At 34.1% G+C, this 16,800-nt stretch overlaps 2 protein-coding genes and 1 long non-coding RNA gene across 3 annotated transcripts; 2 read left to right on the top strand and 1 right to left on the bottom strand.

Annotated features, from left to right (window-relative positions):
* The first annotated feature begins 3,856 nt into the window (after nucleotides 1–3,856).
* On the top strand, nucleotides 3,857–4,863 carry LOC111899741 (syntaxin-125). Its single transcript, XM_023895590.3, has one exon. It carries the CDS (start codon nucleotides 3,955–3,957, stop codon nucleotides 4,852–4,854), a length of 900 nt encoding a protein of 299 aa, XP_023751358.1. The 5' UTR covers nucleotides 3,857–3,954; the 3' UTR covers nucleotides 4,855–4,863.
* Nucleotides 4,864–5,438: 575 nt separating this feature from the next.
* On the top strand, nucleotides 5,439–6,976 carry LOC111899742 (uncharacterized). The gene is made up of 4 exons (XM_023895591.3): nucleotides 5,439–5,614; nucleotides 5,757–5,827; nucleotides 6,053–6,133; nucleotides 6,827–6,976. Exons 1-4 carry the CDS (start codon nucleotides 5,500–5,502, stop codon nucleotides 6,842–6,844), a joined length of 285 nt encoding a protein of 94 aa, XP_023751359.1. The 5' UTR covers nucleotides 5,439–5,499; the 3' UTR covers nucleotides 6,845–6,976.
* A 7,503-nt stretch (nucleotides 6,977–14,479) lies between these two features.
* On the bottom strand, nucleotides 14,480–16,500 carry LOC122197686 (uncharacterized). The gene is made up of 3 exons (XR_006191321.2): nucleotides 16,395–16,500; nucleotides 15,030–16,078; nucleotides 14,480–14,939 (listed from the first exon to the last, which is right to left on the bottom strand). It is a non-coding gene; the product is annotated as an uncharacterized LOC122197686 (long non-coding RNA).
* Nucleotides 16,501–16,800: the final 300 nt, after the last annotated feature.

Here is a 16,800-nt window from a genome sequence, read left to right as displayed (position 1 = left end):
AACTTATTTGAAATAATTGGATGGCTCAATATTATCATCTTCCAAAGTTTCATTTGTTTTCATTAACACCTCCCACTATTCCTGAACCCTAGGATGATCAAAAAATAATGTCATTGACAGTTGATCAAATTGAACATCTCTTAGTTCCTCAGAAACTTGAACATCTTTTTTTTTCAACATTTGACAACTCTTTAGAAACTTCAACATGTTGATTTACTTCTGGACCAAAAAATAACACAAGATTTTGATGAACTTGGTTAAATTCAGCATTACATTTCACAACATACTTCAAAATCTCTTGGTTGTCTGGGAACTGATTCTAAGCGTGATTGATCCCATAATCAATAGTAGGTTTCAATCAACTATAACTTTTAAACATAAAATCTATCTTCTCCTTAAAATCCTGAAAAATAACATTAAATTCAATAAATGATTAAAAAATATCCAAATAGATTGTTGATTCAAAACGATGATGCAAAAATATATATACCTCTAAAGACTTTGAACCATCAAGAATAATATCAAATCGAGGAACAGAAGGACGTTATCCATCCAATCTTCATTGACATTATCAAATTAATCAAAATCAATTACATTAAAATTACATATTAGATAACAAAAATTTTATTAAAAAATTATTTAAAAAATACACCTTACCATCATCTCTCATTTCATTATCATTTATGCTATCTTGAACAAATTTATTTCCTTTATCGGCGTTCTCCACGAAAATAAGAACTTTTCAGCTTATAAAAGTCAATAAACATAAAAAATCAATTTAAAAATATATATATATATATATACAAAAAAACTTACCATAATTTGTCACTTGATTCTCATTTATGTTCTCTTCAACAATTTTTTTTCTTTGTCGATATGATCCAAAAGAATAGCAACTATTTTAAATTATAAAAGTCAATAAACAAATCAATTTAAAAAAAAAACCTTATCCGGGTCTCTAACTTCATTCTCAATTGTTTTCTCTTGACCCATAATGTTTTCTTTTATAAAATAATCCAAAATAATAGAAACTATTATAAATTATAAAGGTAAACAAACATAAAAAAATTAATTAAAAAAATAAAAATATACCTTAAACTTGTTAAACATTAGATTTTTTCTTTGAAATGTAATTCCTTTTTTCAAAGGAATATTCATTTTTATTTTTTTTTTCTTATCCATTTTTTTCCTAATATTAGAAAGAGATTTGTTTTCTTCATTCTCTTTTTTCTTTTTCTTTTGCAGTTTTCTTCTCATAACAATAACAAGAGAATTGTGTTCATCTAAAAATTAAAGTATTAAAAAAAATTAAATAAAGTTATAAAAATTAAATATTTCATAAAAATGACAAGAAAAAAAAAGACAAACTTGTTTCTGTTTCTGAATCTTTAATTTTTGCATCATCAACAAATTCTTCATATGTTTTTATGACTTCAACATTTTCATAATCTCTATTACTAAAAGCTTTTTTCAATATATCTTTAACTTTTGTTGGAGACCAATAAGATAGAGGTAGGATATACCCTCTCCAATGATTATGAAATATGTCTTTGTGCAATGAAGATACAATAACAACATAGCATGAAAAAAGTATATAATTAATAATTAATTTAAAAAAATAATTGAAAAAAGCATAGAATTTAAACTTACCACATAAATGCAACTGGTCCAGTATATTGAAGACTCTTGATATCTTTTGCATTTGATTCAAGTATCAACAACTTTTTGCTCTAATTTAAACAATCAATCAAAAAGCCACACCTATCAAGATCTTTAATGGACACTTCTTCAAAAATTTCTAAATTTTTTTTGTTCCATGTACCCATACTTGAACCATCAACCATGATGGTCACATATGTAACCAAAAATTTCAATCTAAACATAAAAACCGAATCAATATTTTTTTTCTAAAACTTCTCTGAGATTAACAAGTCTAATCCTAGTCATAGAAAACTAATTCCTCCAGTTTCTAATTACAGCAATCCCAAAACGACTTTTCTTGGGTAAATTCATAGGAATATCACCAATTGAAAGGCCATACATGTCATGAACACCTCTCCTAGCAATATGAATCACATTCGTCTTGATATGAAGAACATTCTCTTTTCATCATATCTCTCAAGAACCCACAAACAAATTTCCCTACTAAACTTTTTAGCCACAAATTCTTCAAGAAATCCAAACCCTATTTATGTAACTGCGACTTTATGATTATCGTTAACGCTTATATAGATAGTAGAGATTAAACCTGATGGATTCCTATATGTAATTTCAGTCTTCTTAACATTTACTTGACCAACAACATGAGCATAAACAAAATTATCCTCATCCATTGTTGTAATGACTTTGGTAAATTTTTTAACTTTAATAAGTTTGACTGATGAAGCTCCTTTGGAAGAAGTTGAAGTATCTACCAAAGAATTAGACCTTAATGAAGCCTTTTTGTTAGAAGAAAGATCAACAAAATTTTATTTTGCATCTTTTGGAAGAGATAATCTCTTCATTTTCTTTGATCCGACTACATATAAATACAACACAACAGAAAATATGTTAAAAAAGAATAATATCAAAACAAAATCAAGGAATCAAAAAAAAATCTTATAGATAAGAATTAAGAACACCAAATTGTAATACAGTACTATCATTTCATTGATTACAAAAGATATTTTTAAACATGAAAATTATGTTAAGATGCTTAGGATAATAAAATGAACATCTAAAGTGATATTTAACACTGCTAAGTCAAAAAACTATGAATTCGTTATATAAACATAGATAACAACTACATCTTTTTGAATCATTTTTCAATAAAAACATAAAACAGATAATAACATCACCATACCTACATAGAAACTACATACATGAATCAATATATGAAAACCAATCGATAGAAACACAGTAAATAATCAACTTAAACAAAATATTAAGATAAAAAACTAACATTTTATATTAAAAATAAACAGATAAACATACAAATTTGATAAAATTAGGTTTATATAAACAAAAAAAAAAACTATATCTAAAAGTGTGAATATTAAGTAATCTAATAATTTCTGCAACATAAAACAAGAAACAACACTTAAAATACTTTGATTAACACAAAATCGAACCAAAGCAAACAGAAAAACATGAATATCGAATATACAATGAACTAGGGTTTCATAAATAATAAAACAATGAGAAGAAATCGAATAATCTGGACAACAATGACAACAAAACGAAGCATTAAGAACTTCGATTAAGCAAAAACAGAGTGAATACGAACTTAAAAACATAAAAACTAAAAAACAGAAAATTATCTGCTTCCATAACTGCAAGAAGATAACGATGAAGATTAACAAAGAAGATTTGAACAATATTTTAAACTCAAATGAAGGATTAAACAATCGATAAACGATCGATAGCTTACTGATACGGTAAGAAACGACGTAGAAGAAGGATGAATAAGGGGGAAATGGAGTGAGGATTTTCTATATTGCAATTGACGATCATGCACTCAAAAAATTTACCCTTTGTAGGAAGATTCTAAAAAGTTGGAGATAATTTCAAAAATCCACCACCGGTTTTGATAAAAATAAATTGCAAAAAATCATAGCCACTCGATTTTTTAGATGAACAGACACGATTAGGACTCACAGTCTCGTTTACCATCAAAAGTGTGATAAAATTGATTTTATGTTCTCAACATTCGACCACAAAATTTCTCCTACTTTAAATATTGACCCCATAAAAAATAGTTATTGAAAATGCTAACATTTATTAGTTGATCAATTTTTTTCTTTGTTCTGTTTTCACCTTTTCTTCCAATTGTTATGATTCTCTCTTGTTTTGCCAGGAGGGAAGAAGAAGAAAAGGTCGTTTCCTTTTCCTTTTTTTTTTCTTTTTCTTAATTCTATCTCTCATCTCTTAAGAATTTTATAGTTGGAAACTTGATATAATTAAAAAACAGCCAAGATGAATGATTTGTTCTCAAGTTCTTTTAAAAAAAATCTTGACGACATGGAGGCCGGTGGTGGCAGTGCCATGAACGACACCGTCGATCTTGATCAGTTTTTCCAAGATGTGGAAAATGTGAAAGAAGACATGGGTGGAGTCGAGAAATTGTACAAAAAGCTACAAGAATCAAATGAGGAGAGTAAAACGGTTCATAATGCAAAAACAATGAAGCAACTCCGGGCCAAGATGGACTCGGATGTGGAGCAAGTATTAAAACGCGTGAAGGTCATCAAGGGGAAGCTAGTGGCCCTTGACAAATCAAATGTGGAGAATCGAAAGATTCCTGGTTGTGAACTAGGCTCGTCTACGGACCGAACACGCACTTCTGTTGTTAGTGGTTTGGGAAAAAAACTTAAAACCATGATGGACAGTTTTCAGGCATTGCGGGCCCGGATGAATGATGAGTACAAGGAGACAGTCGGGAGAAGATACTTTACAATTACGGGTGAACAAGCAAACGATGAATTAATTGATAGTTTAATATCTAGTGGAGAAGGCGAAGATTTTCTTCAAAAAGCAATCCAAGAGCAGGGTAGGGGTCAAATCATGGATACAATTTCAGAAATTCAAGAAAGGCATGACGCTGTAAAAGATATAGAGAAAAACTTGATAGAACTCCACCAAATATTTTTGGATATGGCCGCATTAGTAGAAGCCCAAGGACAACAATTAAACGACATCGAGAGCAATGTGGCCCATGCGAGTTCATTTGTTCATCGTGGGACCGAGCAATTGGTGGAATCCCGAGAGTTGCAAAAGAGTTCAAGAAAATGTACTTTCATTGCTATTGCCCTTATCCTTGTGCTAATAATCGTTGCACTTTACCCCGTTTGGTTCCCCATGTTGATGGCAGGATAAAATGATGTGTTCCAAGTTTCCATCCCAATTTTCTTCTTAGAGGTGTATTTATTTTTTTAGATTCTTTTTCTTTTTTAAATGATTGTAGAAAATGTAAATTAGTATGTAAAAATATTTAAAAGATGTACAATGTTATTAGAAATGAGAAACAAGTTACATTATACAATCAATTAATCAGTTTTCACAATTTGAAGATGATTCATTACGTATCTTTTTGTGTCATTGAATAAATCAGATTTCATATCTTCAATTGTCTTTACTCTTAAAACAATCAAACCTATTTATAGGTGAAAGATGATATTTATCTTTTTACCTTTCGTTCTTTTAATTAATATAAATTTCCTATTCATAGGAACAAATCTACTTCAAAAAATGAATCAAACACATCAGCTCCTAAACGACATAAAAGGGGAAGTCCTAGTCTTGAGCGAGTCTGTAGCCTGTTTGTTTTAGGCCTTAAAATAGCAACTGTAAATAACAAAAGGTCATTTATGAAAAAATAAAAATTTAGACATACGACGACGTTTTACCAAATTCTATGCCTTTTTACTTTTTAGAAGGTATCTTCTTTTTCTACATCTAAATTTCATTTTGTGATTCATAGAACGACGATCAATTAAAGAAAAACTATTCGGAGCTACCAAAATGGCGTCATCAATGGTTGCTCGTCAAGCTGCTAACGTACTTCGTATCTCCTCTCCTAGATCAGTTTCTCACACCGCTTCATTTATCCAGCGTCGTGGCCTCGCCGGCGCCGCCGGTACTGTACATCTCTCTATCTCTCTCTCTCTCACACACACACTAACAATGTGTGACCTAATCGTCTCTAAATATCGATGTGCATTGTGGTTTTAACACGCTCATACATATTTTTTGATTTGAATGACTGTGTTTATTTTTAGATCCTCATGGACCTCCAAAAGTGGCCTTCTGGAAAGATCCAATGAGTCCGTCCAGGTGGAAGGAAGAGCATGTGAGTGCTCTATCTTTTTCTATGAATGTTGGATTACATAATTGAAGGTCTTGGGAATTTCACATGAATTTTAAAAATTATAATCTTTCACATTTGATATGGTGGTTTTTACATTTGAGATTGATATGAATTTTAAAACTTTTTCAGAAATCTTTTTTTTGATAATCCATAAATCGTTTGATGAACTTGTACCTATGATGATGATTATTATATTTCTGTTTGTAGTTTGTTATTCTCTCTTTATCTGGATGGGGATTGCTTATCTTTAGTGGATACAAGTTCTTCACCAGAGGCAAGAAAGATAAGGTATCTTTTTTTACTTGAAATCATAGCTTCATTACTAATGTGTGAAAAAACTTCATTAGAATCTGCCAACATGATATAATTTTTCTATTATGAATCAGTTTTGACCAGTCTTTCTACTAATCTAAGTTAATGTGTTTCTTGGGTTCAATTAATGAAGTTTTATTACGTTGACTTTTTTGTTTTTGTAAATAAGAAATTTAGTAATCATGTCTTTCTCTTATCACAAGCAATAACTATTGATATATGAGGTGTTGAAGTTCAACTCTTTACGGTTTTGAGTTAAAGGGTTTTTAACCTTTTAAGAATTTCACAAGCTTAGTGGTTGATCTAGGGTACATAATGAGAAATATCAACATATTTACTATTTTTATTATATTGTAATGTACTTTCTTTTTCACAATAATAGCAACATACTTACATTTTAACCCATAATAGGAATATGTAACCCATGATTGTGACACAATTACATTTTAATAGACATAAATATCAACATACTTACAATTCTTTTATCATAATAACAACACTACTTACATTTAAGTTAGCGAAATACAAATATGTTTCTATTGTTGGTAAAAAAAATAAAGTAACGTTACTATCATCAGTTAAAAAAAATGTAAGTATGTTTCTATTATGGGTAAGAAAATATAACTACTTTGTTGACTTTGTTGTCATTGGCTTGTTTGTGTATTGTAGAAATCGGTGGAAGCATAAAACAAAGAAGTTGCAATTTTTTCGGAAGCTAATAAATCGTTTATGATTTCCTGTATTCTATAAGAATTATGAATTGTCCTTGAATATGTATGAATCTTGATCATAAATTCCTTAAGAATTATTATAGTCGTATTTTGTGCATTTTTAAAATTGGTTGATATAGACAACAAGTTTAATTTGTTCTTGTGATGATTGTAAGATGTGACGGGTCTTTTTGGTAATAAACTTTAGAAGCTAAATATGTTTAAATATTTATCATCATAAAATTAAATACTTACATACATATATCCATGAAATTCCTCCCTTTTTTAACAACAAAATATGGTCATACTTTATTGTTTAAAAAACTTTTGTGTTTCTAATTAATCTGGGTTAATGACAACTTTCTTTTTGTATGTGATTTACCATTGAATTTGTACAAATTATTTTCAAAAGACCAATATGACTATCTATAGTGGAGTTATCGGTTACAAAGTCGATACGGAAATAAGTAATTAAAATCTTATTACACGTATATTACACCTCAATCGAAAGGGATTACATGAAAACTATTGAGCATTGCACGTCGTTACCCATTTACCCTCAATAATTTAGAGCCCAATCTCATTTCTTCCCTATAACTACAATCCGATTATTCCCTAACTCTTTCTTCCCTCCATAAACAAAATGAACAACCTTCAACGATGAGTTTGATGTCTAACGAAGATAAGCTATTAACAGTTTGTGTTTACTGTCATGGAATATTCACCCCAAAGTCATTACTCTACTTCGATTCAGATAGAACATGTGTGCGTGACATTGATTTTAGTTGCATGTGCTACTTAGAGTTCACCACATTCCTTGAAAATCTCACAAGAGAGAAATGCAAGGATGTATATTATTCATTCCTCAAGAAAGATTGTTTGAGAGATTGAAAATTTTGCATACCGATGGGGACTACAAATAATTTATTGACTTTGCCAACAAAAATGATAGGAAAATCATTCTTATGTCAGCCACATGAACGAACTACTTTTTGATTGCATTGGGGATGAAGAAATTGAAGATGAAACATATGGGGATGAAGATCAAAACCGTGAAAATAATGTTGACTCTATCATGTTAGACAATATTTCTTATGAACACAAAGATAATGAAGTGGTGGTGTCAAACAATAAAACATTAGGGAATATATTCTTGAATTTACTTTGTCTTGTTGCGAAGAACAAGGAAAGTGATTCTGACCAAGGAGATGATACCAAGGATGAACCCTTGTAGCATGTACATGATGAAACATAACAATGAGATACGATGGTTCCAATCCAACGAATGAAGTTTTTAATGGAATAGGGCCAAAATCATTTTCCTTGTATTACATTGGCAGATATATATAGATACAATATTTACACTTTGGTACCACATAGATTACCTAATTGAGTTGCTAGTCTAATATACCCCCTCAGTCTAAGGAGGAGGATGACGGATGCTTAGACTGGATCTAAAATCCAAAAATAGAGCTCGTGGGAGACCTTTGGTGAAGATGTCAGCAATTTGGTAACGTGATGCGACATGTAAGACCCGGATTTGGCCATGTTGAACCTTTTCACGCACGAAGTGAATGTCGATTTCAATGTGTTTGGTCCGCTGATGCTGAATTGGGTTTTCTGACATGTAGATGGCGCTGAAGTTGTCACAATAAACGAGAGATGTGCATAGTGGATGGTGACCAAGCTCGAGAAGGAGGTTTCTGAGCCAACAAATTTCTGCAACCACATTCGCGATGCCTCTATACTCTGCCTCTGCACTAGAACGAGACACGGTCGTTTGACGTTTAGCTGACCATGAGATTAGATTATCACCTAAAAACACACAATAGCCCGATGTAGATCTGCGTGTGTCTGGACATCCGGCCCAATCAACGTCGGTATATGCGGTGAGAGTGGAAACCGAGTTGCGTTGCAAGTATAAGCCCATGTCAATGGTTCCTTTAACGTACCTAAGAATACGTTTTAGAGCATGTAAGTGAGACATCCGAGGAGCATGCATGTGCATGCAAACTTGTTGGACGGCATACGAGATATACGGACGTGTGAATGTGAGATACTGTAAGGCCCCGACGAGCCTGCGATATGTTGTAGGATCGTCAATTAGTTCCCCTGAAGAGCTACTGAGCTTCCCTTCAGTGTCCACAGGGGTATGTGCAGGGTTACAGTGAGCCATGTTTGCTCGTCGAAGTATATCATATGCATATTTCTCTTGTGATAAAAATAACCCTTTTGGGTCACGTTTGACGGAAATTCCCAAGAAGTAGCTGAGGTTGCCCAAGTCCTTCATGGAAAACTCAGTAGATAGACGGGTTAAGAGTTGTTGGCGAAGAGTTGGTGAGGATGTGGTGAGAACAATATCGTCGACATATAATAGGAGATAAGCTATATCATTGCCCTGTTTGTAGATAAATAATGAGTAATCGGACGCACTGTGATGAAAGCCTAGCGTGGTGACATAATCAGTGAATCGTTGGAACCACGCGCGAGGTGCTTGTTTCAAGCCGTAGAGGGACTTCTTTAGACGACATACATGATGTGGAAAGGAAGGATGTCGGAAGCCCATGGGTTGATACATATACACTGTTTCTATTAAATCCCCATGTAAGAAGGCGTTTTTTACGTCCAACTGATTTATGGCCCACTGATTTGTCAATGCAATGCTAAGGATCGTGCGAATAGTCGCTGGTTTAACAATTGGGCTGAATGTCTCTTCGCAATCGACTCCAACTTGTTGTGACATGCCATCACAAACCAAACGCGCTTTGTAGCGCTCAAGAGATCCGTCAGATTTTGTTTTATGTTTAAAAATCCACATGCATCGGATGATGTTCATGTCGAAACGTCTTGGTACTAATTCCCATGTATTATTATCAATAAGGACATTAAATTCATCTATCATGGCATGGTTCCAAACGGGATTGTTAAGGGCTTCGGTAGGGGTGCGGGGAAGAGGTTCGACGGGAATAGAGGTGTGGAGATTGAATAATTGTTTAGGTTTGGAGGAGCCGGTCATGCTTCTTGTGCGCATGGTATGGGTGGGTGGGGGTGGCGGATGAGGGATAGATGTGGTACATGTGGGTGGGGGTGTTGGATTAGAAATAGGTGGGGTGGGTGTGTTGCTTGGTTGTTCCGGTAGTGACTGTTGTGTTTGAGGTGTTGCTGGTTTATTTCGGCGGATGTAAGTTTTAAGAGTGGATTTTGGTTGAGGTTGTGTGGTGGGAGGTGTTGGTGATGTGGTAATGGTTTGAGGAATGGGGTTTGACAGATGAGGATTTGGGTTTTGAGGTGTGGGTGGAGATGTGGTTGTGGTAGATTCCCAGATAGATGGATGTAGATCACCCGATTGGTCTGAGTGAAGGAAGTCATAGGAGGGAGAGAGAGAATGAGTGTTAGCAAATGGGAAGACATTTTCGTCAAAGATGACGTGACGAGAACTGATTATCTTTTTCGTGGAGAGTTCATAGCATTTATAACCCCTATGGTTGGAGGGATACCCAAGAAAAACACATGGGGTGGATCTGTTTTCGAGTTTGTGGATAGAGGTGGATGGGATAAGAGGATAGCAAAGACAACCAAAAGTACGAAGGTGGGTGTAGGTGGGATGTTTGTTGTATAGAAGGAGTGTGGCGGTGTTGTTGTTCTTGGTTTTGGATGGTAGGATGTTTAAAATATAGGTGGCCATTTGAAGGGCATGATGCCAGAAATTAGGGGGAGAGAGGCGTGGGTGAGGAGGGTGCGCACAATGTTGTTTATGGATCTAATTTTTCATTCGGCCTTCCCATTTTAAGAGGAAGTGTGAAGGAAGGAAAATCTAAAAACCATCCCGTGTTGAGTACAAAAATTATGAAATGATTGATTGTTGTACTCGGTACCATTATCACACTGAAAACTTTTAATTTCTCTTTCAAATTGTGTGTTAATGAGTTTGTAGAAGTTTAAGAAGGTAGGATATGCATGGGATTTATTTGTGAGAGGATATGTCCATAGATAATTTGTGTAATCATCTAAAAATAAGATATAATAGCGGTGACCCCCCGAGCTGAGAATCGGGGAGGTCCATAGATCACTGTGTATAATATCAAATGGAAAACATGTAACAGATGAGGAATCATAAAATGGTAGTTTGACATGTTTACCAAAAACACACGATTGACATAAATGTTTTTCTGAAAAAGTCTTAACAGAAATGAAATTGCGTTTATTTAAGACACGTAATAAAGATGAGCTAGGGTAGCCTAGGCGTTTGTGCCATAGATCTTGTGTCAGGGCAGCAAAGGTGGAAGGAGGATTGACTTGTGCAGAAGAAAGTGAGAGGGGATAGAGATCTCCACTGCTGTTACATCGAAGGATAGGAATCCGCGTCTAATAATCCTTCACAAGAAAACCAAAAACGATGAAATTCAATAGAGATAGGATTATCGGTAGTTAAACGACGAACAGAAGAAGGTTTTTGATTAGTTTAGGTGCATGGAGAATATGATTAAGTTGTAAAGGTGGGTAGGGTGGTGGTAGTTTTGTGTGACCGGTGCCATGGATGGGTATTTTAGAACCATTGCCAACAACAATATTATTTTTTATGCCATTATTGAAATAATTGGAAATATTACCAGACGTGTTAGACATGTGGTTTGTGGTGCCGGAGTCAAGATACCAATTCTGGTCCGGGTTTAACGTCATAGTGTGCATGGCCTGATCAATGTTGGTTGGAGTGTGGGAGGCTGCGTAGTTGTATGGATTAGCGCCAAGGATGCCTGCGGATGTATTATTGTTTTGTGGTCTGTGAACCGGGGCAGTGAGGAATGGAGCAGGTGGAAAATTCCATTGAGGTGCCTGCCAAGATGTATTCCACCCGTATGGTGGTTGTTGTGGGTAGTAGTTATGTTGGTAGGAGCGTCCTCGACCCCAACCCCGACCCCGACCTCGACCCCCACGGCCTCGCCCCCTGTTGCTGTTGTAATCTGATTGATCAGGTTGACCGCGTCCACCAGTCCTGCGGTATTGTTGGTCATTCGGCTGTTGTTAGAGACGGTGATCGTTGGTGTTGGTGGTGATCTGTGTGTTCAAGGCTGCCGGATTGTTGACTGTACTGGAGGTGGTAACAAGGTTGGTGCTGGTACTTGAGGTATGGTTCTTGCGAGTTTCTTCCAAGATTAGTTTTGACCTGGCTGTGTAAAAATCCGGTAGAGGAGTGGACTGTTGGAGCATGGTGGCGAGACTGTCATACTTATCTCCAAGGCCATTAGTTAACTGAAGGACCAAGCGATCATTGGTAACCGGTGCATCAACATTAGTGAGTTGATCAGACAAGGTTTTAAGTTCTTGACAATAAGAAGATACATTAGAAAAGGATTCCAATTTGACATTGTTGAACTTGTTTTCTAGGTACATAGCCCTTGTTGGTTTGCTGTCAATAAAAATATTTTCCAGTGATTTCCAAGCCTGAGCAGCTGTGGAATCGGGTTTTAGAATGGTGATTAAGAGATCTTTGGAAATTGTACTATAAATTCATTGGAGAACAATAGAATCCAATCGTTTGTAAAGAGCCACTGCATCTGCGTTTTCCTTATCTTTTTCAGTTGCAGGTTTAGGAGTAGGACCTTCCTCTGGTAAAATATGATGAATAACGTCGTGGGCACGACAATGAATCTTGAATAGTTCCACCCAAGATGTCTATTGGCCGTCATCCATCTCAAGAATGATGGGAATGAAGTTCCGAATATTGGTGACGGTAGCAGCAGGATGTAAGGAAGCCATCGATCAGATTAGGATAATAATAAAAAAAAAGATGAAGAAGATTAACCTGGAAGGAAGATGGTTTGGGTCGAGTAGGGGAGAAAAGAAGAAGATGCGGCAAAGAAGAAGAAGAGGCAACTGAAGGCAAGGAGAGATTGCCGATGAAAGGTTTAGGAGAGGAAGCGGCTAGGGTAATCAGAGTATTATGCGCGCTCTGATACCATAATGGAATAGGGCCAAAATCGTTTTCCTTGATTACATTGGCAGATATATATAGATACAATATTTACACTTTGGTACCACATAGATTACCTAATTGAGTTGCTAGTCTAATAGTTTTTAATCCCAATGAGCTTATGGATTGTCTAAGTAATTGTGCAGTTGCCCATGGCTATGATCTTTAGTATCAAAGAACCATGGCTATGATCTTTAGTATCAAAGAAAATGATTTCGTGAGATTCTTAGTGAGGTGTTGCAAACACAACAAAAACCCAACATATACTTTTAGGATTTGGGCCTCTTGGATGGGTAAAGAGATAATATTTCAAATTAAGTGCCCTTAATGATAAACATAATTTCTCTAGGACGTTTTAAGATGGGTTCAATTTTGTCTTAAAAAGATGGATAAATAAATATTTTTTGAGTGATATAATAGATAGACCTAAACTTAATTAAGATAAATGAAAACACAAATTTCATAGAAGTTTAACATCAATGTAAACGTGTACCAGTGTAGAAGTGAAAAATGGTTTGAAATATCTTATTTGCCCAAGAGTCATTATAGAATGATATTGTTAATGACATATGATCTTATATGGTCATACCTTATAGTGAGTTACGACTAATTGATTATTTATTAGTATAATTTGATTATTAATAAATATAATCTACACTTTTATTTAATTGGAAAAATATTATTTTATGAAAATAATATTTTACAAATTGAAAAATTATTATTTATGGAAATAATACTTATTGGAGAAATAACAATTTATAAAATATGTCATAAAATATGATTTTTATAGGCTACATATATACTATTAAGGATCATAACATTATTGAATCAAAATATATTTCAATTATAACAAATGAGGAATCACAAAATGTTAGATACATAAAATTTTGGATCATTCATATTTTGAATAATCACATATTTCAACTTCTCAAGTGTTCCCTTTATGAACCATGAGTCCATACTTTTACATTTATCAACTTCAAGCTTAATGGGCTGAATTGAGGATCCATTTTATTTACTCAAATAACCTTCAAATAAAAAAGGCTTCGCCAAACTCGATTCAAGTTTTTCAATTTTTCTATTACCGAAAACAATCAACATATGTATAAAAAGTGGATAAAAATATTAAGTGAACTTAGATAAAATCAAAGCGAATTGTAATGTTAAAAATTATCTTGAATGTTTTGTTGAGAGTTGGAATGATGCGTAATCAAGAGGCATGTCAAATTTCATCTTCTTTTAACATGTGATAGAAAATACAAGTAAGCAGCCTCAAAAGATCCCCAAAAATAAATAACAATGTAAATTATTTATGTCAAAAAGTGATATGACTTGTTCATAGTTGGTTCACCATTATGTGTACTAAAAGATCCTAGTTTTCTAATCAAACCTAAATGTGAACCATTTGACTTATTAAAGCACGATACAACTGAATGAAAAGTTGCCTCATACTGATATGTAGGACATAAATACTTCAATGTAATCTGTTTTTTTACTCACTATCTTTAGCCACAGAATAAGAAACATTAATCTAGGAAATTAAAAATTAGCTTCACCAAAACTTACACAATAGAAAACGAGAATTCAGTTCTAAAACCAATAAAAAAACTGTTAGAAATCAAGAATTCCTGAAAATAGGAAAAAAAACAGCTAGAACTTAATTAACAAATTAGAAAAGAAACTAGAGCTTAAGTCAAAATCGAGAAATCAATGAAATCCCAAATCGAACTTAAAACAAAATCAAGAAATTTGTGAAATCTAGAAATTGGTAAGCCTCACTAAATAAAATGATCACTAAACTTTAACAAGCAACAACATTTATCTAGAATTCCATGTAATTCGAGTCTTGACAATGAACAATCGAGAAACTAGAAATTGACTCTTCAGTCAATGGAAAACTGAACTTCAAAAAGTGAGATGTCAGGTTATGTGTACATTAGCCACAAACCAGAAAAAGAGACGAAGGGTCGAACACCTCTCTGATTGCTACAAACTCTACGATGAGGAAGTAAAGAAAGAGTAAAATTGACCAATCGAGAGCCAATTATACTTCCCAATGATCTTCGAATGGTGGTAGTGTGGGGGAACGAAAGACAAAAATCTAAGGTAAAAGGAGATGAGAGATTTTAGAAGTTGAACTAGAAACTAGGGCAAAATCAATCACATATGTAATCAATTAGAGAAATCATACCTGTTTCACAAATCATTACGAGATTAAAGAAGCTTAATCGATTTAATGATTCCAATGAGTTGAAATTTTAGGAAATAACCCTACACGATCTGAATCTTGGACGACGATGAACGATTCTGACAAAAAAAATTCTTGATTGGCTGCGATTTTTTGGTTGAGACACTAGTTTACATCAAGAACAAACAAATTTACACGATCGAAACAAATCCTAGAAACGTGTCAAATTCCGAACAAAGTTAGAACTCAAAATCTCATATGAACGAGCGAGTCGTGTAACCAAATGTCCACCGTAATATGACTATTAGGACGAGAATTTACCACCTTCGTCCCCAAAAATCTCGCTAGCATATAAGGAAGATCACAAAAGACTCCTGACGTGATGATGCTCCAAAGATAGAAAAGATTATGGGAAGGCACCTTGTCATCGTGATGTTTTTGATTTATGGTGAAAGCGATCAACCGATGCAAGAACCGATAGATGGGTGACCGAACCTATCCTTCGCAAGAATTCCACGAACTATACTCGTGATTGGAAATTAATCTCCAAAACTGCACATCGTAGTGAAGTCTCAAACACAACCCTGTAAAAATAAGATGAAATGTAGTGATTGTGTTTACAATCCCATTCGCCAATAAAACTCATGCATGCTACATTCTCGATAGACACCTCCTAATATAATTGTAAGGGTTCAGTTGAATGTTTTCAAAACTAATTGTGGCAAAAAACTCCACGGACAACTATCTATAAACCAGTTCTTGAATGGAAAATAGAGTACGCTACCCATTGCATTGGAAAGTGAACCCATCTCCTACATATAGATTTTTCCAATATCGCTCCAATTCTGTCACCATACCAACCCCACTCAGCCAAGACCAATCAATCATGAGTGCTAACATGAACTCCTAATTATATAACTATCCCAGTTTATTTGAATAGTTGTTGAGCATGGATTGCCAAATATTTTGTGGGAATCAATATAGTGGATGTACACTACGAACATCAATATGTTCTTGTTCTTCAGGAAATGCACGTCTTGGTCTCATGGCACCTAAAAAAATTAACAAGCAACACCACAAACATAAAACAAATTAAGCAATTAAAACAAAACAAGAAACTAGAAAAAACCACGTTCTGAAGTTGAGGCAAACTCAATCTGTTTATCGGTCATTTTCAGGGCAAATCAAACTCAAATCCATGTTTGGCGTTTGTTTAGGCTACTATCCTAAGGCTTTTAAACATGCATGCAACAATAATTTCATTTGAAAATTGACCCAATTTTGGCAATAATGCTTCAAGAACAAACCCTAACTTCTAGTTACCAAAAATCAAAGGAAATCAAAGATTAATGAACTTAAAACACATACCTTCGATGATTAAACGTAATATAGAGCTAGGAAAAACAAGATTTACGGCCGAAATCGAAGTGAGGGGGGACCAGAAGCAACTTCACGACGTAATATTATATTAAAAGAGTTCACAAAAAAGTGACTGATGATCTGTTATACGTCTGTGAGTTTGACTGCTTCACGTCGTGGGCTTGGGCTCACGTTGTGGACTTGAATGGGCCGAATTCTATGGGTTGTTACTATTGGACTGAATTGTTTAGTCCATAAAGAAACTAGTCTTTTTCCTCTTATTTATTTATTTATTTATTTATGAAATCATTATTATTTGTTTTAAAAAAAATGTTGTTCACAAAAATATTTTTCTTTTATCATAAGGACCCCACAGTCGATTTTGAAAATATATGGAGAGTGACTAAGTAAATTT

The sequence above is a fragment of the Lactuca sativa genome, chromosome 4 (genome assembly GCF_002870075.4).
Source record: "Lactuca sativa cultivar Salinas chromosome 4, Lsat_Salinas_v11, whole genome shotgun sequence".
NCBI classification, from domain to species: Eukaryota; Viridiplantae; Streptophyta; class Magnoliopsida; order Asterales; family Asteraceae; genus Lactuca; species Lactuca sativa.
The sequence above is the reverse complement of the archived record's forward strand: the minus strand, read 5'-3'. Positions and strand labels throughout refer to the sequence as shown.